General features: G+C 40.5%; 2 protein-coding genes across 2 annotated transcripts; both read right to left on the bottom strand.

Annotated features, from left to right (window-relative positions):
- Positions 1–10172: 10172 nt before the first annotated feature.
- On the bottom strand, positions 10173–13941 carry LOC133740306 (tryptophan aminotransferase-related protein 4-like). The gene is made up of 5 exons (XM_062168235.1): positions 13427–13941; positions 11725–12040; positions 11180–11472; positions 10773–11053; positions 10173–10568 (listed from the first exon to the last, which is right to left on the bottom strand). The coding sequence occupies exons 1-5, from the start codon at positions 13717–13719 to the stop codon at positions 10321–10323; spliced, it is 1431 nt and encodes a 476-aa protein (XP_062024219.1). The 5' UTR covers positions 13720–13941; the 3' UTR covers positions 10173–10320.
- A 3610-nt stretch (positions 13942–17551) lies between these two features.
- Positions 17552–22930, bottom strand: LOC133741281 (tryptophan aminotransferase-related protein 4-like). Its single transcript, XM_062169218.1, has 5 exons — positions 22501–22930; positions 19263–19578; positions 18701–18993; positions 18275–18555; positions 17552–18039 (listed from the first exon to the last, which is right to left on the bottom strand). Exons 1-5 carry the CDS (start codon positions 22791–22793, stop codon positions 17792–17794), a joined length of 1431 nt encoding a protein of 476 aa, XP_062025202.1. The 5' UTR covers positions 22794–22930; the 3' UTR covers positions 17552–17791.
- Between the last annotated feature and the right edge of the window lie 2718 nt (positions 22931–25648).

The raw sequence follows: 25648 nt of genomic DNA, 5'->3' as shown, positions 1-25648 counted from the left end.
GGTAAGTGATAATTCTAATATGTTGGTGGGGGTGAGTGAGAATATTTGAGCTAAAATTTGGGCATTGGGTTAAAGTTTTTTTTTTCCCTAATACACATATGTCTGTTTTGGTCATTTAACCTACCTATAAAATCTGATTGAAATATAAAATAGGGGAAATGATCCTTTACCCAATTTCAGCTTAAAAATTGCCCACTTGCTCCACTAACAGTTTTTTAACCCCATTTACCCAAAACACTCTAAGAGATTATTTCCCTAATACCCAATTAATTCTTTTTTTATTCTTTTTATTTATTTTTGGGACTTTTTTGCCCTCTCCTTCTTTCTCACTTAGAGAGAGAAGTCATCCTCCACCTTGATGTGCTCCGGTGACCAATGGCCGGCAGCGGAGTCCGGCGACCGGTGACCGGAGTCCTTCGTCCAGTGACCAGAATCCGACTGCTGGACTGGTGACCGGATTCCAGCGTCTGATATTATTGCCCCCCAATAAACATATTATTGCCCCCCAATGAACATATTATTGCCCCCAGTAACAAGTTTATTAGGGATCAATAATTAATAAACAATGAAGATATTTATAATTTTGAAGGTTTTGTAGGTTTATTCAAATAAATAATCTTATTATTGCCCCCCAATAATCATATTATTGCCCCCCAATAATCATATTATTGCCTCCCAATAATCATATTATTGCCTCCCAATAACCATATTATTGCCCCCGATAATCATATTATTACCCTCCAATAATCATATTATTGCCCTCAAGTGAATTGCATAAACTCCCAAAACCAAAATGAATATATTACAGACATAATTGATCAATTTATATGTTCAATTGTACATGTTCCTTCCCCACTCTCGGAGCTCAAGGTATACCACAAAAAAGAAAAAAAAAAGTGCTCTGGGCACCCAGAAATTGCTCTGGGCACCAGATCAGATCGACCGGAGCCGCTTCACCTATACTCTTCCAGAGCCGAGCAATTTTCCAGCACGGCGTTCATTCCCTTGGCTCCGAAGGTGCACGATCCACAGGATAGCTTCTTCAATCGCGGCACATGCGGAGCTTCAGTTTGGTGAGGTTCCGGCACCGCAGCGGGATGGGAGCTTCAGATCGGTGATTGGCACCAGAACGGTGATCGGCACCAGAACGGTGATAGGCGATTGACGGTGGGCTTGAGGTCGACGAAGATGGGGCTTAGGATGTGCTAGCCGGCGCCGGGCTCGAGGTCGACGAAGAAGGTGTTGAAGGCGTGGTCACCACTGCCGGCTAGAGAGAGAGAGAGAGAGAGAGAGAGAGAGAGAGAGAGAGAGAGAGAGAGAGAGAGAGAGAGAGAGAGAGAGAGAGAGAGAGAGAGAGAGAGAGAGAGAGAGAGATCTGTGAGTTTCAATTTGATTAATAGGGGAAAAACTGTCAGTAGATGTTGAATTGGGTAAATAGGGTTAGAAAACTCTTAGTGGAGCAAGTGGGCAATTTTTAAGCTGAAATTGGGTAAGTGGTCCCAGCCCCTATAAAATAATAGGGATGTGTATTAAGTAGTTAGGAGTTTGTATTTAAAATTTCTCATCAATTAAAGCTAAAATGAAGCATACCATCGGGTTTCCTATATGACTTATACCTTGCCTAATACTAAATATAAACCAGATAAGCTGAAGATTCATTAATCACTTGCTAAGAGCATATGTCATGGTAGATTATAAACCCATTTATAGCTTACCAACCACTCGTTTCTTCTGAAAAAAAAAAACAACAACATAGCTTATAGGCCACATTTAGGGGTTTTTATTTTATTATTTTATTTTAAATTATTTTTTTTACAACTATCATCATACCACTGCTAGGTCCTTTTTTTTTCTTCCAGCATCTATGTCAATAAAGATTAACTACATAAAATCATATAATTGGGCAAGCAGCAGCTCTAAACCCTAGAACTGAGTAGAGAGAGAGGCGGCGGCCAAGCCAAGTCTGTCAGACTTTGCAGCGACGAGGCGTCTCGTTGGTCATCTGTGGGTCGGTGGTTGTGCGCTAGCACGACTCACTGCTTGAAGAGGGAGAGTCGGGGTTGGCCTACGTTGTAGCATAGCAGCGGGGACGTTTCCGGCCGGTCCTATGTACAGGTGGTTCCGTTGCCGGAATTTGAAGAAGGAAGGCTCGATTTGTTCGAAGGTTGCCAGATTGGGATTTGTCGGGTTCCTGAAGCAGGGTCTCGGGGGGTTTGGTGATCTCGACTGCGAGCGGCTACTGATGGGATGGCCGCCGGAGGTTCGGCTAGTGGCGGAAACCATGAAGGTGGTGCAGATGCAGGGGAACCCTCCTGCTAGTCCATATCTAACTTGGGCTTGGGTTTACGGGCTTGGGCTCAGGTCAAGGTCAGTTGGGCCTATTTTTGGGCTTTAATGTTTTGTTAGGGGTTTAAGCCTGTGTGAGTTTGGATAAACTTCTATTAGTCTTCTATGACGTTTCAAGTTTCTTGCTTGTACCACAATTGCGTGATTAGCAAGTGAGGACTAGTTGAATGATTTCTTTTCTGTAGGAGGCAAGGTTTTTTCATTCTTGTATAGGCTTTCTTAAATGTGAGCTTCCTAGGGATCTTTAATGGTTTGCTTTAAGTTAGGTAGGTTGGTCTGGATTTTCTTGCCGGCTTTCTTATGTAAGTTTTTGTAAACTCTAGCCTTTGGCAGTTGATCTAATGCATTTATTGATATAATGCATTTAACTTCTATTTCTAAACAATCATACCATTGCTTGAAAAAATAGTCATTTTTTTTTGTTTTCAAATTATAGTCGTTGAAGCTTATATGTTTCAATTTGGATTAAATTCAGTTTACCCCCCTGAGGTTTGGGGGTAATTTCATGTTAGTCCCTGTCCTTTCAATTTAATCAGTTTACCCCCCAAACTTGTCAATTCTCCTCAACCGTGTCCATTCCATCCAATTTGGACGTTAAGGGGGGTGTATTGTATTTGGATTTGTGCAGACTTTTTTTAAATGACAGACTTTTTGAAAAGTCCACAGACTCTTTAAAAAGTTGATAGACTGTTATGGATTTCTTAAAACCATTGATTTTAGCAACAGACTTTTATTGATTCATGAAAATCTATATACTTTATTATGAATGACTTCTACAGATTTCCTAAGATGTACAAAATATTAAAAAAAAAAAAAAACAAACAAACAAAAAAAAAAAACAAAAAACAAAAAAAATTAAAACAAATGCAGCTCAAACACAAAACAAAATAATAACTTGTTGTCTCTTCAATGCTCCAGTATCTTCTAATAGAAATTGACTCAAATAAATGATTGTTAGTCTGTCTAGCGAGTTTGTTCTTATTCCTAATCTCCCAACAACATAAATATACAATATAGATCACTTGATGTTTATGGTTAATTATTCTCATCAATTTTGTTTTCGCCGATTAACATATATTATAGCAATATTGGTCAATGTCTTGATCTATAATCAATGAATTGAAAGTCAATTGTTCAACCTTTTTTTGAACTATAATATAAATTCAAATTAATGAGAATAATTAATTAATAAGATAAAATTTAGTATGGTTCAAGGTCTTAGGGTTAGACCACAATATTTGAGTTTTAGGGTATCATAAATCATTTTTATTGCTATTAGGGTTCAAAGTACCACAATTGAAAAAAAAAAAACAAAAATCACATTCAACAACTACAATGAACATGTTGGGTATCAAAAAAGGTTGATATCATAAAAGGGGAAATTCTACAATATGTTAACGTATGACATGCATACAATTGTCTTAAAGATTAGTCCTCAAAGTAATAACATGAGTCCTTAAAGTGGTAAATTTTCTTAGTTACCACATGAGTTCTCAAGTGATAAAATGAGTCCTTAAAGTGGTAAAATGAGTCCTCAAAGTAATAAAAAAGTTGATATATGAGAAACATTAACATACCATAGCCTTACCCTCATAAAAGATTAGAGAAAAGACAAAAAATTAAGAAAGAGAGATGATGAATGACAAACTTATTCGTGCGTGGAGAGAAGAACTTTGATAGACCTTTTTTTTTTTTTTTTGAAGAGGAAACTTTGATAGACTTTTTGAAATCTTTTGGTCTGGAGGCTGGAAAATTATTGGAGTTTGGTATGTATAGTTAACACTACAAAGTCCATGATTATCCATGATTTTCTAATTCCATAAGTATGAATGATATTTTGAATACCTCTGTACTTTTATTCATTTTTAAAAGTCCTAATTGAATACCCCTAGATTTTGGTGGAATTCATGAAGTCTTTAAAAATCCTAATTGAATACCTCAAGACTTTCATGGACTGTTAAAAGTCTATATTGAATACACCCAGACTTTTAAATTCCATAGATTTCTTTAAAAGTTCCACTAATTCCATATACAATACACCCCCCTAAGTCTGACTTTTGAGGGCTAAAATGGTAATTTCAAGACAAAAAAAAAAACTAAAAAAAAAAAGGAATTTTTTTATAATTTTTTTCTTTTGTTTTTATTTTATTTTATTTTTTTCTGTTTTTTCGTTTTTTAATTTTTCTTCTTCTGTTTTTTCATTTTTTATTTTATTTTTATATAAATTTTGTCTTCAACCTATACACCACAAGTTATAATAGGTTTATAAGAACAAAAAGATACTCTAGGTGGTTGAAAGCCGCTCGCTGATCTACTATATTTGTGATATATCTCCGATAAAGTGAAGAATTTTAGGAGATATCCCCAATAAAGTGAAGAAATATTTGTAAAAAATGATTTTATACTTTATCTATAAATATCTGTAAAACATGATTTTACATAGATATTTCTTCATGATTTTACACTTTATCTGTAAATATCTGTAAAAAATAATTTTACACAGACATTTCTTCACTTTATTGGGGATATATCCTAAAATTCTTCTCTTTATCGGAGATATATCATAAATATCGTAGATGAGCGAAAGACTTTCAACCACCTAGAGTATCTTTTTGTTTTTATAAACCTATTATAACTTGTGGTGTATAGGTTGAAGACAAAATGTATATATATAAAAAAAAAGATGGAAAAAAAAATTTTTAATGAAAAAAAAAAAATAGAAAAAAAAAAAAACGAAAAAAAGAAAAAAAAATTCCTTTTTTTTTTTTAAGTTTTTTTTGTTTGTCTTGAAATAACCATTTTAGCCCTTAAAAGTCAGACTTAACGGTCCAAATTGGACGGAATAGTAGAAATTGGACACGGCTGATTGAAATTGGAAAGCTTGGGAGGTAAACTGATTAAATTGAAAGGACAGGGACTAATATGAAATTACCCCCAAACCTTAAGGGGGTAAACTGAATTTAATCCTTTCAATTTCTTTGATAGGCCAAATAGGTATCTTGTAGGGAATATTTCCTTTTTTGTAGGCTAAGTGAGTTTGGCATTTGACCTACCATGAGAGATGCTCTAAAGGGTCATTAAAAACTAGAAAGCTCGTAGATGATGTGACAAACACACCATCATATCACATGAATACTAGATCCATTATTAGAAGGGATTTTTTTGCTAGGAGGGCACGCATCAACATTTAAACACTGCATCAACATTTAAACAGTACTGTAAGAGTGTCTGCACTCTCAGCGAGATGTGAGAGTAACAATGAGAGTGAGAGTACAACAGGGGAGCACGAGTGTAGAATCGCTGTATTAATTGTAGGGATCCTTATTTATGTAGAATATCCTGTAATTATATTAGAATATCCTGTAATTATAGAAAGATTGTTTCCTATTAGAGTACCACTTGTGCCTGTATATATACCTCCAATTGTGAGAAGAATAATACATTGAAAACATTCCTGAATATTGAATTCTCTTATTCTACTTGGTATCAGAGCAAGTTCAATCCTTTGAACTTGCTTTGTATCCTCTGAATTCTGATACTCAAAATGCCACTACCACAAAACTGCTGCATCACCACCATCAAATTATTGTACCACCACCAAACTCGAATCCAAACCCTAAAAAAATTCCCGAACTCGAATTCTCTACTCGAACCACAAACCCTAATTTCCTTTCTCTATTCGAATGACAATCCCAAAAATCACCTCAGGCGATAGTTCAGAAGCACAAAACTCTATGGTAGCCCAGACTCCTCCACAAACAAACACCACATGTCATCAACCACTATCATACCACCACCCAAGATAACTAGGCTTTTCCCTCCGGTGTTTCCTTGAATAAGTCGAACTATACTATATGGGCTCCTCTCATGCGGATGCGAATTGGAGCATGAGGAAAGGTTGGCCATCTGACTGGAGCCAAAGCCGAACCGAATGTTAACTCTGCTGAATATGAAGCTTGGGCGACTGACAATGAAAAAGTGAAGAGTTGGCTCATTGATTCTATGGAGTCGTTTCTCATGAACCGGTACATAAGTCTTCCCACCGCGAAAGATGTTTGGGATGCTGTTGAGAAGACCTTTTATGATGATTTTGATGAGACCAGGATTTTTGAGCTGAACAAGAAGTGCTTTGGAGTGAAGCATAATGGCCGAACTCTTCCTACCTATTACAATGAGTTGGTGGGCATGTTCCAGGAGATTGATCAACGGATGACCTCTCAGAATAATACTGTTGCAGTTGCAGTTTAAGAGACATCAGCAATGGCCTAGATGCTAGTTCACATGTTCCTAAGTGGGCTCGACTCAGAGCATGATCAGGTGCGCGGTGAGATCTTGCGCAAGGACCCTAAATTTGATTTGGAGCAGAGCTATGCCTATGTTCGGAAGGTACAATCAAATAGGCAAGCAATGGGGCACTCTACTGAGTCCTCTGCCATAGCTGTCCAGCATAGGTCGAGTCCTCCTCTTGTTTTCTCTGGTCCTCCCTCTTGCCGTCCTACAAGTAAACCAGGTACATCCACCGTTTGCAAGTGTACTCATTGTGGAGAGATTGGCCACTCCAAAGAAAGGTGTTATAAAGTCATTGGCTATCCTGGTTGGTGGGACTCTTCACCAAGAAACCTTAGAAGAACTTGGGCAAAGCTGCAGTTGCTACCATAGAGGAAGAGCATCCATCCAATGCCTCTGCTAATGTAGCACAATCAGGTATGAAGGGTAAGGTATCTATGAATAGTACATGGATAATTGATACAGGTGCATCAGATCACATGACCAATGACCCTAGCCTCTTGAAAACACTTAAACCCTCCTCCCAAAATATTGTGTAAATTGCTGATGGTACTCCAACTCCGGTTATCGGAGAAGGTTCTGTTATTTTATCCGATACACTGACTCTTGATTCTGTGTTGGTTGTCCCATCATTAGCATATAGCCTTCTATCTGTGGGTCAAATCATCTTAGCTCTTGCATGTATTGTGACCTTTTATCCCTCTTTCTGTGTGTTTCAGGATATTCTGACTCGGTGGATTCTTTGTTATGGTGTTAGAAGGGGGAAACTTTACTACCTGGATCTGACTAACAGTGGGGAACAACAATTACACCATTTGGGGCAAGCTAATCAGATCAATGGAGTAGAAAGTGCTAAGGAAGCTGTGTGGCTATGGCATCGTCGTTTAGGACATCTATCTTTTAGTTATCTTAAGAAGCTGCAACCTCATTTGTTTTCGGTTGTTAGCGAGTTGGATTTTCATTATGATATTTGTGAACTGGCTAAGAGCCATCATATTTCGTCCTCACCTAGTCTTAATAAAAGTTCAATTCCATTTATGGAGATTCATTCTGATGTTTGGGGACCTACCAAGGTCCCTTCTCTTTCTGGAGCTCGTTGTTATGTGACTTTTATTGATAACTGTACTCGGATGACTTGGGTTTCTTTATTGAAGAACAAGAGTGATGTGTTTGCTATGTTCAAAGATTCCACAAGATGGTTGCCACTTAGTATCAACAATCCCTAAGAGTTTTCAAGTTGGACAATGGTGGAGAATTTGTTAATGGTCCTAGGATAGAGTTTCTACAGTCTCATGGAATCCGTCATCAGACCTCATGCTCATATACTTCTTAACAGAATGGATTGGCAGAATGGAAGAATAGACAGTTGCTAGAAGTTGTTCGTGCCTCCTTGTTTGGCATGAACGTGCCTCATTCTTATTGGGGAGAAGCTGTGAAGTCAGCTGCCTATCTCATCAACTGCACTCCTTCTTGGGTAATTGAATTCCAAAATCCTCAGCAAAAACTCCAGAAACTCCTTTCTGTTCCATCCATACCTAATTTGGAGCCCCGAGTATTTGGATGCACAGTTTATGTCCATATCCCCAAACCTCAACGCAGCAAGCTTGATCCACATGCCAAGAAGTGTATTTTTGTTGGTTATGCGGAGTTCCAAAATGGCTATCGATGTTATGATCCCCTCATGGACGCTATTGAAGTCTCCCTTGATGTCTCATTCGGTGAATCCGAACCATACTAATCAGGGGGAGTGTCTCAGTCTTCCCTTCAGGGGGAGAAAGAATGTGAAAGGAATCCTATAGCTAGTTTTATGTCTAACCATAGGCTATCTGAGTCACATGCACTTGTTGTTGATCAATTATCCACTGTCTCTATTCCTAGTAATGTACAGGATGCATTGGCGGATCGAAGTGGACAAAGGCAATGAATGAAGAATTGGAAGCCCTACGAAAGAACTCGACGTGGGAGATTGTGCCCATGCCTGTTGGAAAGAAGACTGTAGGATGTCGTTGGGTGTTCACAGTAAAGCTTATGGCTGATGGGAGTATTGATAGATATAAAGCCAGATTGGTTACCAAGGGGTATGCACAACGCTATGGGATTGATTATGAAGAAACTTTTGCACCTGTAGTGAAGATCAACATTGTCTGAATCATAATTTCACTTGCAGCAAATAAAGATTGGGCCTTACACCAGTTTGATGTGAAGAATGCTTTTCTCAATGGGATCTTGGAGGAAGAGGTGTATATGGATGTGCCACCAGGAGTGAAGTGTAAACCTTGTGATGCTGGTAAAGTGTGTAAGTTGAAGAAGTCGTTGTCTGGATTAAAGCAGTCTCCGAGAGCTTGGTTTGGGAGACTCTCCAAATCAATGAGAGCCTTTAGATACAGACAGATCAATTCTGATAATAACTTGTTCATCAATCGCAATCGTGGTAAGATTATAGATCTGATAGTATATGTTGATGATATGATTGTCACAGGGGATGATCCAAAGGAGATGGAGGATTTGCAAAGATATCTTTTGAAAGAGTTTGAGATGAAGGATCTTGGACAGTTGAAGTACTTTCTAGGCATTGAAGTTGCAAGATCAAGGAAGGGAATTTCTTTATCACAGAGAAAGTATGTCCTTGACTTGTTAGCTAAAACTGGGATGCTAGATTGCAGACTGATTGAAACACCAATTGAGATGAACCATAAGCTTGCCATTTACCCTAATCAAGTCTTGACTGACAAAGGAAGATATCAAAGTCTAGTAGGGAGACTAATTTATCTCTCTCATACTAGACTTGACATTGCTTATGCTGTTAGTGTGGTCATCAGTCAGTTCATGCATTGTCCTAGCTAAGAGCACATGGATGCAATGTATCGTATTCTGAAGTATCTGAAAATGGCACTAGGTAAGGGTTTATTGTTTGGAAAAAAGGATGAGCTGGAAGTTGTAGGTTACACAGATGCTGACTGGCCTGGTGATAAGACTGACCAACGTTCTACGTCTGGGTACTTCACTTTTGTTGGAGGAAACCTTGTTACTTGGCGCAGTAAGAAACAAAAAGTTGTTGCTAGGTCAAGTGCAGAAGCAGAATTTCGAGGTATGGCACATCAAGTATGTGAGATGTTGTGGATTCGTAACATTATGAAAAAATTAGTTTTTAAACTTAAAAAGCCTATAGACTTGCATTGCGATAATACAACTGCCATTAAAATTGCTCATAATCCAGTTCAGCATGACTGAACTAAACATGTGGAAGTCGATCATCACTTCATTAAGGAGAATCTGGATAGGAAGATTATTTGCTTCCCTTTTGTGTCCTCAGAAGAACAATTAGCAGATGTCCTTACTAAAGGAGTATCGAGGAGAGTGTTTGACAGCTCAATTGACAAGTTGGGCATGATTGACATCTATGCGCCAACTTGAGGGGGAGTGTAGAATCTCTGTAGTAATTGTAGAGATCCTTATTTAATTAGAATATCTTGTAATTATAATATAAATCCTGTAATTAATTATGGAAGATTGTTTCCTACCTGTATATATACCTCCAATTGTGAGAAGTATAATACATTAAAAACATTCCTGAATATTGATTCTCTTATTCTACTACGAGAAGCGCTCCCTTATTTCTTAAAGTACATAGAGGTTAAATAGTGATGAAAAGACCTCTAGTTCTAGCTACTTACATGAGTTTTGCGTCTAAGAAATTGATGGGTTTGTCACATTTTTCATATAAATTTGGGGCTGTGCATCTTCCTTGGAGACTAACTCGTTCAGTCGGTGAAGCAATATATCGAAATCATCTTGGCTCCTTATGAGGGCGAGACGCACATATCGATCTTCAGCACCAAAGACACTTCCTCTACGGCCGTAAACATTAGCTTCTTCTTGGAGGACTGTGTAGCAATCTTTATCCTCTTCCCTCTCGCACTTCACCCACGCATAGGCTGCCATGAGAGCAAATCAAATTTATACGTTTTTTTTTTTTTTTTTTCTGTTAAATATGATCATTCTTATCACAAAGTACTAGTGACAATGTGTGTGTGTATATTTGATAAAGAACTCATTAAATTAAACAACATTCTATAGCTAGTTTATTTATTTAGAAGAATAGCTTCCAAACATTACTGGAACTTGCAAATTTTTTTTACCTGGAGATGGTCTTCTAATTTTTTTGAAAAAAGTGCAGTACAGAGGTTCAACTTTCTGCAGAGAAAAGCGGTTTGATACAGACAGGGCGTTACTCAAAGTTTCCCAACGTTTCCTCATTGTGGTGTATCCGAATTCGAAAATTTCTTTCCCTCCACCTTCTACGACTACATTCAAAAGCTTGAAAGCTCTTAGCTGAGTATCGCGAGAAATACCCAAGTTACTTATCACAGTGTGATTCAACATTCTTTGGTACACTGCCTCATCCTTTATCACTGCCCACCTGCACTTATCAAAACAATTTACGTAAGCACAAGTAACATCGACAACTCACACTAATTAAGATAAATAAGGTTCTCGTTCGAGTAATTCATCACTAGAGTAAGTATGCCAGATGTGCACATGTTACCCTAATCTTGTACCAGCATGGCCAGTGAGCTTGGAAATTGAAAACACCATGACATCGTCATTTGCTGGAGTTGGAATTGGTGTGAAATGTGGCCAATAATAAACACGATCATAGATTGCTGCGGAATTTGGTCCTTGAAAATTTGCTTTGTTTAGCTTCCCATCAGGATTGTTTGGTGCGGTTACAAACTCAATAACCCTCTTAGTTCCATCTGTGATGTTCGGCAGCAACGAACCATCCCCTTCGAACTTGTAATCCAATGATCGGAAGTATTCCGTTTGCGTTTCATAAAGCTGTGAGAATATACCATGTGCACCAAAAGAATCAGATTCAAACATTTGCGATGTCAGTGCGATATTCTGGCTCCTACAGAATTCCTAGTTATTTGACAGTTTAACCTTACTTGTCCAACAAGTTTTTTAATTAGTTGTTACATGTAAAAGGTAATATTATCTCTTCTTATTGGTTAACCATGCCAACTTAGTGAAATTCTAGTAACTCATAAGCTGCAAGAGATTAAGCTAGATTAAGAAGTAGAATCAAACCGCGTAAAAAGGAATTGAAACAACAACACTAGCTGGTGAGGATGATGATGAGTTGAAACTACTGGTTGATGAGAGAGATAGCGCTTTAACTGCAGCGTTGAGGAGATGGGTTGAGCCGGCACCAATTACAATGTACCTTCCTTGAGTGACTGCATTACCAGCAATGTCGTGTACTTTGCGGATGAGCCTCTCAAGCTCTTGTGAGATGTAAGCCTGATCAGGGAAAGTATAGCCCATTCGATGCCACCCTGCTACTAGAATTGCACTTTCAGAAGCATGTTGCATCCAAAAGGGCTCTAAGAAATATGGATCTCCACTGCAACCAACAATATACACAAATAATTCATTGAGGCTCGTTCTTTTTGGTGTACCTACATCAATTTCCTCATATAATTGCACTTTAACGTTCGACTCATGTCCTCTCATTTAGTTTCAATTTATTTGTTCCTTGAATCAAACTAAGTTGTAAGATCAGCTCATTTATCCAACTTGATATCTGATCCGAATCAAAACTATATATGTTATGAATTACTCATTATGATTATATTTAATCTTCTGTAGAGTAGTAAAATTAACTATAGCTTGTTGGAAACATATATGTATAAATTATAATTGACGGAAAAGTAAAGACCGAGCAAGATTGATTACAATTAGTGAATACATGAATTAAATTATAGTTCAAGGGCATATGTGGTTTAAGCTTAAGCTACAAAGATCATGGAGGTGACAAATAGTTGCTAGCCTATCTTAATACTATAATGGGGTCTTAAGTTTACTAAAAAGCATAATTGTCAAAATACCTCCTAAACTTAGCAATAATTGTCAATTTACACTTCAAACTTGCAATTATGAAAATTTATCTCTCGAATTTGACAAAAATTGTCAATTTACATCACCTCACCATTAATTGTAACTTTTTCCATTCAAATATGAGGCATGTGCTACACACATGGGGGTAATCTAGTCATTTTAATGTTTTTTTTTTCAAACATAATAATAATAATTATTATAAAATGTGGCACATGTCACTATAATTGTCCTCATGTATTATAAAGTACAAATAGGCCTCTGAAAACGAAAAAATTAAAAAGTACACCAATAATTGAGTTTACAATAGCAAAAGCATTGATGTCATTCCTCCGTCTTGGGTGGGTATATATTGACCACCATATATAACAATATGATATTAATTTTCAAATTATAGTTTTTGGAATCTTTAGGCTGGCTGAAAATACAAAGTTCCTAGGTCTATGATTCATTAAAAAAATTAAAAAAATTGAATAAGGAAGGGTCCTATGTTGATGTATTTCAAGATTGTAATTTTTGAGTGTCAATGTTATAATTTTTATTTAATTATATGTTAATAGTGTAAATGAGTATGATAATTTTGTTCTAATAGATATGAAAAATATTGTTTCTATTTCTAATAGATCGATGAGGTAGGTAATATTTCACTTAAAAAGCTGTCGATTACTTCGTAAATAATAGCAAATTTAAAGCAGAAAAATGTTTCTGGAATGTTTGATAACTTGCTAGAACAGAGAGCCGGTGATATGGAATTCATTCCTCAATCGTCTACTCTTTTTTTTTTTTTTTCTTCTTCTCAAAAAACAAGAATACATGAAGAATTAATATCATTCCCCATTAAAATAGCCCATATATTTAGTGTGAAAGTCTATAATAAAGAGAGAAGGAGAGAGACCTGTCAGCATTTGATTCACAATCAGTTAAGAACTGAGAGCAATCTGAGCCTCCATAGCAAGAATTGCACTCACAACCAGGTTGCTTGCCATCAAGAACCAAGCCATCCAAGAAGGCTCTGCCATGCCCCGAGCAAGGGATGGCGGCGACGCCCTCGGCTTCTTCTGCTGCCCTTCTGCTCCAACTGAGCTCCCACTGACCTCCATGTCCATAGAGCTTGAAGATCAACGACAGATTTAGAACTACAGAAAATGCCAGGCACACAACGTAGGAGCTTTGTTGTAGCTTAGCCATGTCGACTAATTTGTTTGTTTCAGAATCTCTACCTTAAATAGATAGAACTTGTTTGTTGGGATCAGATACTCCTCTTAGAATATCTAATGTATAGAAGGATATGTGTGGACGGAATTGACAAGTACAAGTCTAAAGGAAGACCATGATTTAACAAAAAGAATCTTGCAGGATAGATTTTATAACGCAAAGGTTGACGAACCCGCCACATAACCACTGATATGGTTTGAGTGTTTGATTTTACTTTTAAGTTTGGGATTCAGCTCCTCTTTCAAATCCTTAAGTTTGATTGTTTGAAACTTTGAATGTTTGATATTGTTTTTAACTCTGGGGAGTGAAATCCACACTCCTCATTTCACAATACACACTCCACGTTTTCTTTTTTGGTAACTTAAATTTTATCTCTACTAACTTTTTTTCATTATTAGTGATGATTATAGGCAGGTTTGAAACTTTGAATGTCTGGTAAGTATAGGCACGTTTTTTTTTTTTTTTTTTTTTTTTTGAGAAAAAGTATAGGCACGTTTGAAACATTGTTTGCTGCAAAACTTATCATTTTTAATTTTGTTTGCTTGAAAGAATGGTTTTTGAATTGTTGCAGGTTTGACACTTAAACAGTCTGTTGAATGGTTTCTGAACCAAAAAATGGACTAATTGTGCCTTAAAATAAAAAACAAAAAAAAGATATCAAATTAACAATACAAACGAAATATACATGGTCTCCCCAACAATTGGTTAAAAAAAGAGACCTAGCGCTCTGCTAGGGTTTGGGGAGCGGCGAGTCTTCCTGATCCGTCGCGACCTATACCTACTCCTTCATGGAGAAAACTTTAGGCTTCTGCCTCTTCGTGCTCGTTTTCGTTGGTTTCGGAGGCGATTTGTTTTTTGAGGGGAGTTTGGGTGCTGCTGTGCCGATGGGCCAACAAATTGTTGGGACGGCATCAGAGGAGGGCGGTGATTGTTGGGAGGAGTGGGATCCGGGTAGAGGCCACGGTGTTGAAGCGGTGGTCAATCAGTGGTTGCGAAGGGTGGATCTTTTCCGGTTGGACCGCATGTCTCTGGTACTGTCGTGTTCCGTCTATGGGTCTGCTCTTGGTGGAGTAGGCAACATCTTCTGGGCAGACGACGCCTCTTCATGTGGCGGCATGGCGGAGGCATGGAGCGTCACCGGCGGCTGGGCCGATTGTCGGGATGTTTTGGGTGATCGCAGACGACTTCGTGGGCCTTGGGCTCGAGTTGATTTCTTGGATTTGAGCCTGAGTTCGAGTGGGTGGACAATTGCTGGCCTGGGGTTCCGTTTCCATGGGTTTGTGGTTGTAGGCCTTCATTTGTCTGTTACCGGCGTCAGGCGGATCCGGATCTGGGATCCGGGTGGGTTTTGCAAAGGGATCCGGATCTGGGATCCAGGAGAGAGTGGGGCTTGGGCTGCGTCCCACTATTTCTGTTGGACTGTTGCTCATTTGCTAAAATGGTTTGGGGCTCCTATGCGGTATTGGTATTGGATTCGGGACCCAAGTCTTTGGTATCTGTTCGTGAAAGATCGTCTGCCATCATGGCCATGTTCTGACACCCTTGGCCGGCTTCGATCTTTAGGTGGGAGAGTGCCTTCATTCTGGCGCCAAGTTGATTTTTGTCAAGCTGTGCGTTGGAGTAATGGAGTTCGATGGGTAGTCAAACCACCGACTACTTAATTCACTACACGGCTGCAATCCGTAGTGTAAAATCAGCGCTGCGTTTCGACGCTGCTGCTCTTGCATTTTTAATTCTTTGTATTTCAGATGCAATTTTTGCGTCTTTTCCTTTCACATCGTTTATTTTCTTTTTTTGGCCTTTTGGCTTGGTATCATTGTAATCTTTCAATTTCAATAAATGGCTGACCTCATTTTACTCAAAAAAAAAACAAAAAAAAGCCCAATAAACACCAAACCCACACCTGACTGAACATAATATTCAGGTTATCCAAATTTTTCGGCCAAGCTCATTCAGAAGCAGTTTTCGGCCTAGATTTTAGTCCAACCAATAAATATGGGTCGAAGTCGAGTTGGGCCCAACACTGAGCCGGATCAACCAACGGTCAGGCCTATCATATCTTATATAGAAAAACTCATACTCTTCTCTATAAAGCCAACACATATTTGTTTTTTTGTTTTTTATTTTTTGAAAAAATGAATTTCAGCAAGTACAATTGCTTATAACGACACCCCTTACAGATTTGGGAGCTTTTACAAACCGAGTTTGACTATCACTATTTTTTAAAGCATTAGAAGCCAATAAGTGAGCCACTTTATTTGCTTCTTTTGGTACATATTTAACTCTATACATTGATAGCCAAATAGGTATCTTGTAGGAAATATTCATTTTTTGTAGGCTAAATGAGTTTGGCATTTGACATACCGTGGCAGATGCTCTAAAGGCTCATTAAAAACTAGAAAGCTCGCAGATGACATGACAAACACGCCATCATATCATATGAATACTAGATCTTTCATTATAATAGGGTCCTTGACCCAAAGCACCAAAATAAGCAAAAATTATCCCACTTACCCCACCAACAGATTTTTGTTCCCACATACACAATATTACAGCAAATGATCATTATGCCCTCAACCCAATTAAAGAATTATAACCACTGCCACTCTCTCTCCTCTCTCTCTCTCTCTCTCTCTCTCTCTCTCTCTCTCTCTCTCTCTCTCTCTCTCTCTCTCTCTCTCTCTCTCTCTCTCTCTCTCTCTCTCTCTCGATGCAGGTTTTCTCTCTCTCCCCGTCGCTCCACTCTTTGTTGACGACGTACTCATCGGCGACGGCGATAAGAGCCTCCAAATCTAGATCAAGACGAGAGACTCTAAATCCAAATCGAGTCTTCGCGCGACCGATGCACCGGTGCCTTCTTCTGCAACCGACGATGGGGAGCAGGTGATAAATCAAACCCCGCAACCGGCGACATCAACCTCTCACTGGATCCACCACTCATTGGCGGTAGATGGCGTCGGCGTACTCGTCAAACTTAGTCCCCATGCATCTGGTTTCTCTCTTTCTCTCTCCGATCTCCACTTCCGGCGCGGCATCGATCGCAGACGACATGACGAACTCCGACATCATCTAATCCTGAAGACAACGAAGAAGCTCCGGTCGGAGCTACCTAGCGGGGGTCGAACACCTGGTAGGCGATCTCGGAGTCGGAGCTCCGAAGAACCGGCGAGAAACGCGTCCAGCTCTTGACATGGGTGCCCAAATCAAATTTTTTTATTTTTTTTGGTAAAATGGGGCAGAAGGAAAGAAAAATGAAATAAATAAAAAATTCTATTGGGGGGGGGGGGGGATAAATGTTTTGAATTAGTGTAATCTCCTCGTTTTTTTCCCTTAATCAAAGTTTTATTTGTTTAATTTTAAGGAGATTAGTTCCCATTCCGGCGACCGAAAGGTCTATTGGGGGGGCAATAAAGGTTTATTTAAGGGGGGAAATAAATCTCTCCGCCCCCATATGAGATCTCCGACAACCTCTTTGGGGACCTATGGCAAGGTTTTCAGAAAAGTTCAGTGGGCAGCGACAGGTGATCTGATTCCGGCGGCCAGTGACAGGAATCCGGCGATCGGTGACCAGAATCAGCGGATTGTTGACCGGAATCAGGCAGCCAGTGACGGGAATTCGGCGAAGTCTCCTATGGCTTCTCTCTCTTCCATTTTCTCTCTCCCTCTATATATACCAAAGGGGTGAGGGTAAAATAGTCTAAAAAAAAAACGTAATTGGGTATTAGGGAAGATCTTATTAGAGTCTTTATGGGTAACAGAAAATTAAAAAAACTTAATGAGGTAAGTGGGATAAATGATCCTAGAATTAGGGTAAATGGACAAAAACCCTTCATTAAAAGAGATTTTTTTTTGTCAGGAGGGCACCCATCGACATTTAAACACTAGTGTAAAAGTGTTTTACACTCTCAGCGAAATGTGAGAGTGACAATAATAGTGAGAATACAATACGGGAGCCCGAGAAGCGCTCCCTTATTTTTTCAAGTACACAGAGGTTAAGTAGTGATGAAAAGACCTCTAGTTCTAGCTACTTACATGAGTTTTGCGTCTAAGAAATTGATGGGTTTGTCACATTTTTCATATAAATTTGGGGCTGTGCATCTTCCTTGGAGACTAACTGGTTCAGTCGGTGAAGCAATATATCGAAATCATCTTGGCTCCTAATGAGGGCGAGACGCACATATCGATCTTCAGCACCAAAGACACTTCCTCTACGGCCGTAAACATTAGCTTCTTCTTGGAGGACTGTGTAGCAATCTTTATCCGCTTCCCTCTCGCACTTCACCCACGCATAGGCTGCCATGAGAACGAATCAAAGTTGAAACATATATACAACTTGGATTACCAAATAATGGTTTTTTTTTATTTTTTATTTTTTATTTTTTTTATTAGTTGCATTCTTATCACAAAGTACGTACTATTGTGACAATGTGTGTGAACTCATTGAATTAAACAACATTTTATAGCTCGTCTATTAATTTATCTAAAGAATAGCTTCCAAACATTACTGGAAATCGCAAATATTTATTACCAGGAGATGGTCCTCTAATTTTCTGAAAAAAAGTGCAGTACTGAGGTTCAACTTTCTGCAGAGAAAAGCGGTTTGACAGAGACAGGGCGTTACTCAAATTTTCCCAACGTTTCCTCATAGTGGTGTACCCGAATTGGAAAATTTCTTTCCCTCCACCTTGTATGACTACTTTCAAAAGCTTCAAAGCTCTTAGCTGAGCATCGCGAGAAATACCCAAGTTACTTGTCAGAGTATACTGCAACATTCTTTGGTACACTGCCTCATCCTTTATCACTGCCCACCTGCACTTATCAAAACAATGTACGTAAGCACAAGTAGCTTCGACAACTCATATAGTAATCAAGTAAAACTCCTAGTTAAGATAAATAAGGTCCTCGTTCGAGTAATTCATCACTAGAGTAAGTATGCCAGATGTGCACATGTTACCCTAATCTTGTACCAGCATGGCCAGTGAGCTTGGAGATTGAAAACACCATGACATTGTCATTTGCTGGAGTTGGAATTGGTGTGAAATGTGGCCAATAATAAACACGATCATAGATTGCTTCGGAATTTGGTCCTTGAAAATTTGCTTTATTTAGCTTCCCATCAGGATTGTTTGGTGCGGTTACAAACTCAATAACCCTCTTAGTTCCATCTGTGATGTTCTGCAGCAACGAACCATCCCCTTCAAACTTGTAATCGACTGATCGGAAGTATTCCGTTTGCGCTTCATAAAGCTGTCAGAATATACCATGTGCACCAAAAGAATCAGATTCAAACATTTTGAGATGTTAAGTACGATTCCTAATAAGAATTTCTGGCTCCTACAGCATTTCCTAGTTATTAGACAGTTTAACCTTACTTGTCCAACAAGTTTCTTAATTAGTTGTTAGATGTAAATGGTAATAGTATCTCTTCTTATTGGTTAACCATGCCAACTTGGTGATGCCTTGTAGTAACTCATAAGCTGCAAGAAAGTAAGCTAGATGAAGAAGTAGAATCAAACCGCGTAATAAGGAATTGAAACAACAATACTAGCGGGTGAGGATGATGATGAGTTGAAACTATTGGTCGATGAGGAAGAGAGCGCTTTAACTGCGGCGTTGATGAGATGGGTTGAGCCGGCACCAATTACAATGTACCTTGCTTGAGTGACTGCATTACCAGCAATGTCGTGTACTTTGCGGATGAGCCTCTCAAGCTCTTGTGAGATGTAAGCATGATCAGAGAAAGTATAGCCCATTCGATGCCACCCTGCTACTAGAATTGCACTTTCAGAAGCATGTTGCATCCAAAAGGGCTCTAAGAAATATGGATCCCCACTGCCAACAAACAATATACACAAATAATTCATTAAGGCTCTCTTTGGTGTAGCTTAACCTACATTAATTTTCTCATATAATTGCATTTTACATCTATTAACATTCGATTCATCTCCGATCCGATCCTCTCATTTAGTTTCAATTTTTTTCTTCCTTGAATTAAAATAAGCAGTAAGATCAGCTCATTTGTCCAACTTGATCGATCCAAAAACTATATCTGTTATGAAATACTCATTATGATTATACTAGCCTCTTAACACGCACAAATAGACTAATCAAATTTAGAAATAAACTGATTTTATTCATTACTAGACTACTATGACACTACTTAATAAAATTCAGTTTACCCCCCCTGAGATTTCGGGGTAACTTCATGTTAGTCCATGTCCTCTCAATTTAATCAGTTTACCCCCCGAGCTTGTCAATTTTCCTCAACCGTGTCCAATTTCCCAAATTCCGTCTAAATCAAACGTTAAATCTGATGATGGGGCCCACTTTCAGGGCTAAAATGGTCATTTCATGACAAAAAAAGGCAAAAAAAAAATTTATTTGTTTAATGGATGAAAACCTAATTTCTATTTTCACTTTTCATTCATCATCCCATCATAAAACCGGTTATGCAATTAAGATCAATCTTTGCGTCTACCATGTAACCACTCTAAATTCCCCTCATTGTTTCACTCGCTTCGATTCTCAGCCTCCACCATTTTGAGAATACGAGCATGACCATGTGAATGAGAGCGTGGACGACAAGATCAACGATCCCTAGCTCCCCCAATCTCTTCTCAGCCGTCATCTGTGCTCCTCCACCACAACATACCTATCTCTCTATCTCTGCCGGTGAGTACTGAACTGGATGAATAGTTCAACCATGGAAGTCCAGGAGTCACAAGATCAGAAGCCGAGCTCCGACTCCACCTACAGCCTATTCTTGGCTTCTTGCCGACCATGGGCCTCCGCAACAACGCCGTGAACCTTCTGGTCAAGTTCCTCACCACTTCCGACGAGGCCGAAGTCGAGGCTCGCCTCTTCGAGAAAGACGCCTTCGCCGCCACCAGAATGATTATCGGAACGATCTACTTCGAGGAGATCAGCGATCGTATGGTGGAGGTCCTCAAGGCTAAGAACACCGGCGCTTCTGCTACTGGAAACGGCGCCCTGTTGTTGCCGGACGTTGGCAGGCTGAAGCCCATCGTGGATCTTATTATCAAGAACCTCAGCGGTCCCTCCTCTCCCTTGAGACACTTCGACACCTTCTCCACCGACGAGGCCAAAGCCCTGGCTCCCTTCATCGAGCAAGAGGCCTTCGTCGCCGCCAGGATGAAGATCCTTAATGGGTAAACAACGAGAAAAAGAAGAGGAGGAGCGGCCATGGCCGAACAATGGGTGCCCAGAGCATTTCTGGGCAGTGATGAGATCGGCGCGTAAGGTGGTTTCCGGCGTCATCGGACGACGCGGAGGACGGATAGGATTTGTTGGAGACTGGCGAGCATGGTGGTGGTGGAGGTGAGTTGCGATGTGTAGCTAGGGATCACTTGGTAGAGGAGAGAGAAACTCCGATCTATTCTCTCTCCTGTCAAGTCTCTGCAATCTGAAACCCAGGAGCTTAGGGCTTATGAGGGAGGTCGGAGATTGCAAGGTCCGGCGAGGTCAAGATTTGGAGGAAGTTGAGGACAGTGATTGATTCGAGAAAGGAAGAACCCAGAAAAACACGAGGGGTGGTGGTGGGATAGGCGAACTAGGTTTCTGGGGGTGCAGGAAGAAACGGGGAAAAGATGAGTGGTGGTGAAGAAATGAATTTTTTTTTTTTTTTTTTTTTTTTTGCCTTTTTTTGTCATGAAATGACCATTTTAGCCCTGAAAGTGGGCCCCATCATCAGATTTAACGTTTGATTTAGACGGAATTTGGGAAATTGGACACGGTTGAGGAAAATTGACAAGCTCGGGGGTAATTAAACTGATTAAATTGAGAGGACAGAGACTAACATGAAGTTACCCCCAAACCTCAGGGTAAACTGAATTTAATCCTTATTTATATATCAAATTAGTCTATCTCTGCATCAAATTAAGATTACTTAATGTATTAGTACATTGATGTAATGTATAGCTACTCGAAAATTAAATAGTAGATTTTACTGAACTAAAATTTCCATATATTTCTCAGCCTCTCAGTTCACAAACAAAACGAAAAAAATTAAAAATAAAAATAAGTGTCAGACCTCAATTTGGACCCACTTTCTGGACTTTATGTCATGAACAACAATAATTGAGTTTACAATAGCGATAGCATTGATGTCATTCTTCCCGTCTTGGATGGGTGGTATATGTTGACCACCATATATATGATTTCAATTTTCAAGTTATAGTTTTTGGAATCTTTAGGCTAGCTGAGATTTTCCATCCAAAAACAAAAAAGTTCCTATATGATTCATAAAAAAAGAAAATAAAAGAAATAAGGGTCCCTACCATTGATGTATTTCAAGACAAACCAACTAGTCCCCTGGAATCTTTTGATTTTGAATGGAAACAAATTTCTTTGATGTCTTTCTTCTTATTGTGGATTTGTACGTAGTTGAGCTTCCCATATTTACATACTGGATGTGGAATTGTTGTTTTCATTTCTAATAAATCGATGAGGTAATATTTCACTTACCAAGCTGTCGATTACTTGGTAAATAAATGTTGGATAACTAAGCAGAAAAAAGTTTCTGCGATGTCTGAAAACTTGCTAGAAGAGAGCTGGTGATATGGAATTCATTCCTCAATCCTCTACTCTTTTTTTTTTCTCGGGTCATGAATCCTTAATGTACTAGAATCGAAAACAAAAAATGACATGAAGAAAGAAGAATTAATATCCTTCCCCATTAAATTAGCGCATATATTTGCAAGAGTGAAAGTCTAGAATAAAGAGAGAAGGACACACCCGTCAGCATTTGATTCACAATCAGTTAAGAACTGAGAACAATCTGATCCTCCATAGCAAGAATTGCACTCACAAGCGGGTTGCTTGCCATCAAGAACCAAGCCATCCAAGTAGGTTCTGCCATGCCCCGAGCAAGGGACGGCGGCGACGTACTCGGCTTCTTCTGCTGCCCTTCTGCTCCAACTGAGCTCCCACTGACCTCCATGTCCATAGAGCTTGAATATCAATGACAGATTTAGAACTATAGAAAATGCCAGGCACACAACGTAGGAGCTTTGTTGTAGCTTAGCCATGAATGACTAATTTGTTGGTTTCAGAGTCTCTAGCTTAAGTAGAACTTGTTTGTTGGGATCAGATACTCCTCTTAGAATCTCTAATGTATAGAAGGATATGTGTGGTAGAAACTGACAAGTTTAAGTTTTGGGGAGGACCACCATATGATTTAACAAAAGAATCTTGCAGGATAGGTTTTATAACGCAAAGGCTTGACAAACCTTCCACATCACAGCTTATATAAAAAAATTTGAAGAATCTCGTAGTACTCTTCCATATATAGAGGAATATAAAAGCCAACACGTGTTCTACGGGGTGGAACCAGGATTAAGAGTTTGGGGGGGGGGGTCCAAATGTAAAAGCACTTTTTTTGTCATCTTAAACATAAAATTGAAGTATAAAAAGAACAAATAATTAATGGTAGTTAATGTTTTTTTATAACCATATTGAAGTTTTTGCAGGATCAAAATTCAATGTTTGATATTGTTAATGTCTAAAAGTCCGGCGGTAGCTGAACCTTTGTTAACGCTGATCCGGTGGGCGGATCGATACTTGTGATGCTTTCAAAGCCTCCGCTACCTGTCAAGTAAAATACAAAAGGCGTCAGAGGGAGACCGCGTTGGGCGGTCTTCAACTCTCCGATGCCTAAGTTAGTCAATGTATTTATGTTGACAAAGTAACAGTAGATAAGTATTGAATGCGTAATTAATGAGGAGAGAGGAGAGAACCTTTTATAGGTGAGGAGGAGGCTGACCTCCTCCTTGTTTTCGATGTGGGACTGATGTGCTTCAGTTCCCAGCTTCAGAAGCTTCTGATGCTATCTTGGCGCGGCGCGTGGCGGCGCGTCGGCGGTGATCTGGAGGTGATCCGACGCTAAGGTTGTAGCCCGCCTGGCGGTGTGTCTGCATGTCATTCCTTTGGTTGGAATTAGTACCTTTGGCGGTACAATGAGCGTGGCCCATTATAGCTAATTATGCTTGCAAATGTACATGTATGTACAAGTCCCCCAAGTCCCCACTCAAGGAGGGCAATCTTGGTTGGGGAGTGGCTCGGCGGTTTGAAGCTTTTTCTTCCGCTAGACTTTGCAAGAGCATAATTAGCGTCAGTGCGTTGTCAACCATGGATTTAGTGAGCAAACGCTTTATACCCTTTCGGGTGGGCCCCTGCTAGGACCCCCAGGGAGTCCCCCACTCCCCGGCTAAGATAGACCTCCGGATGGTCGGCAAATTGTTTGTTGAGGGGGAGCTGCACGGAGCAGAGGGTGTTGAGTAGCGAACTCACTCTTAGTACCCGAGTGACGGGGGTCAACGTGCCTGATCAGGGCCGTCGTAGACTGTTGACAAGTCCCCGTGTCCCGTGGGGACGGTCTGACCGTAACGCCGCGTGGTGGGCGTTGTCAGAGTGAGGCGTGGCCTCGGGATCCGCCGCTGGCGGATCCCCCCACTGATTGCAGCAGGAAGCAGCGTCCAGTAGACGTGCCTGGCGGTACTTTATTGAGCGATATTGCGCTGAACAAAGCACGCAGCTTGCAAGATGAAAAGGGGGTTCCGCTGGAGGTGTGTAGCGGAAGACGCCCCGCTTGCAGGATGGCAAGGAAGAAGTTCCGCTGGCGGGGTTTCGCTCAGCGGAGACTTCGTCACTTGGAAGATGACAAGGGAGAAGTTCCGCTGGCGGGGTTTCGCGCAGCGGAGACTTCGTCACTTGGAAGGTGACAAGGGAGAAGTTCCGCTGGCGGGGTTTCGCTCAACGGAGACTTCGTCACTTGGAAGATGACAAGGGAGAAGTTCCGCTGGCGGGGTTTCGCTCAGCGGAGACTTCGTCACTTGGAAGGTGACAAGGGAGAAGTTCCGCTGGCGGGGTTTCGCTCAGCGGAGACTTCGTCACTTGGAAGATGACAAGGGAGAAGTTCCGCTGGCGGGGTTTCGCTCAGCGGAGACTTCGTCACTTGGAAGGTGACAAGGGAGAAGTTCCGCTGGCGGGGTTTCGCTCAGCGGAGACTTCGTCACTTGGAAGGTGACAAGGGAGAAGTTCCGCTGGCGGGGTTTCGCTCAGCGGAGACTTCGTCACTTGGAAGATAAAAAGGGAGAAATTCCGCAAGCGGGGTTTCGCTCAGCGGAGACTTCGTCACTTGGAAGGTGACAAGGGAGAAGTTCCGCTGGCGGGGTTTCGCTCAGCGGAGACTTCGTCACTTGGAAGATGACAAGGGAGAAGTTCCGCTGGCGGGGTTTCGCTCAGCGGAGACTTCGTCACTTGGAAGCTGACAAGGGAGAAGTTCCGCTGGCGGGGTTTCGCTCAGCGGAGACTTCGTCACTTGGAAGATGACAAGGGAGAAGTTCCGCTGGCGGGGTTTCGCTCAGCGGAGACTTTGTCACTTGGAAGGTGACAAGGGAGAAGTTCCGCTGGCGGGGTTTCGCTCAGCGGAGACTTCGTCACTTGGAAGGTGACAAGGGAGAAGTTCCGCTGGCTGGGTTTCGCTCAGCGGAGACTTTGGAGGGTTGGGGAAGTCATCCTAAGTAGTTACTTCCACCAGACGCTTCGTCTGGTGGTGGTTGACACGTGTCCAACCTGCAGAGGGTTAGCGTGCGGAGGCTTGTCTCCTAAGCCTGGCCGTCTTCTCGCCATAAATGATAGTAATTATGGATTTCGTAACCGAGGCGACGCCTCGGTTAATCCGGAGAGTAAGTGGAGGTCTGCGACACGTGTACGGCTGTCGTGTGATGTCATTTTTGAGCGTACGGCTGAGAACGCGCTGATGTTGACATAAAAGGGGGGGAAACTCAGCGAGATTTGACACTTTGGTAAAAGCTTCAAACTCACAGTCGTCGTCTTCTCGCTCTGTTCGTCCGAGACTGAAGAAAGAGGTTGCCGGAGCTTG

The sequence above is a fragment of the Rosa rugosa genome, chromosome 3, assembly GCF_958449725.1.
Source record: "Rosa rugosa chromosome 3, drRosRugo1.1, whole genome shotgun sequence".
NCBI lineage: Eukaryota > Viridiplantae > Streptophyta > Magnoliopsida > Rosales > Rosaceae > Rosa > Rosa rugosa.
The sequence above is the reverse complement of the archived record's forward strand: the minus strand, read 5'-3'. Positions and strand labels throughout refer to the sequence as shown.

Excerpts from the sequence above, each read along its gene's own strand:
- LOC133740306 (XM_062168235.1), bottom strand. The coding sequence starts at position 13,719 with ATGGCTAAGCTACAACAAAGCTCCTACGTTGTGTGCCTGGCATTTTCT. Across the intron at positions 12,041-13,426 it reads TGTGAATCAAATGCTGACAG|TGGAGATCCATATTTCTTAG; the intron begins GTCTCTCTCCTT and ends TGTTGGTTGCAG. Across the intron at positions 11,054-11,179 it reads CATGCTGGTACAAGATTAGG|GTGGGCAGTGATAAAGGATG; the intron begins GTAACATGTGCA and ends TGATAAGTGCAG.
- LOC133741281 (XM_062169218.1), bottom strand. The coding sequence starts at position 22,793 with ATGGCTAAGCTACAACAAAGCTCCTACGTTGTGTGCCTGGCATTTTCT. Across the intron at positions 19,579-22,500 it reads TGTGAATCAAATGCTGACGG|TGGGGATCCATATTTCTTAG; the intron begins GTGTGTCCTTCT and ends GTTTGTTGGCAG. Across the intron at positions 18,994-19,262 it reads TTTCAATTCCTTATTACGCG|CTTTATGAAGCGCAAACGGA; the intron begins GTTTGATTCTAC and ends ATATTCTGACAG.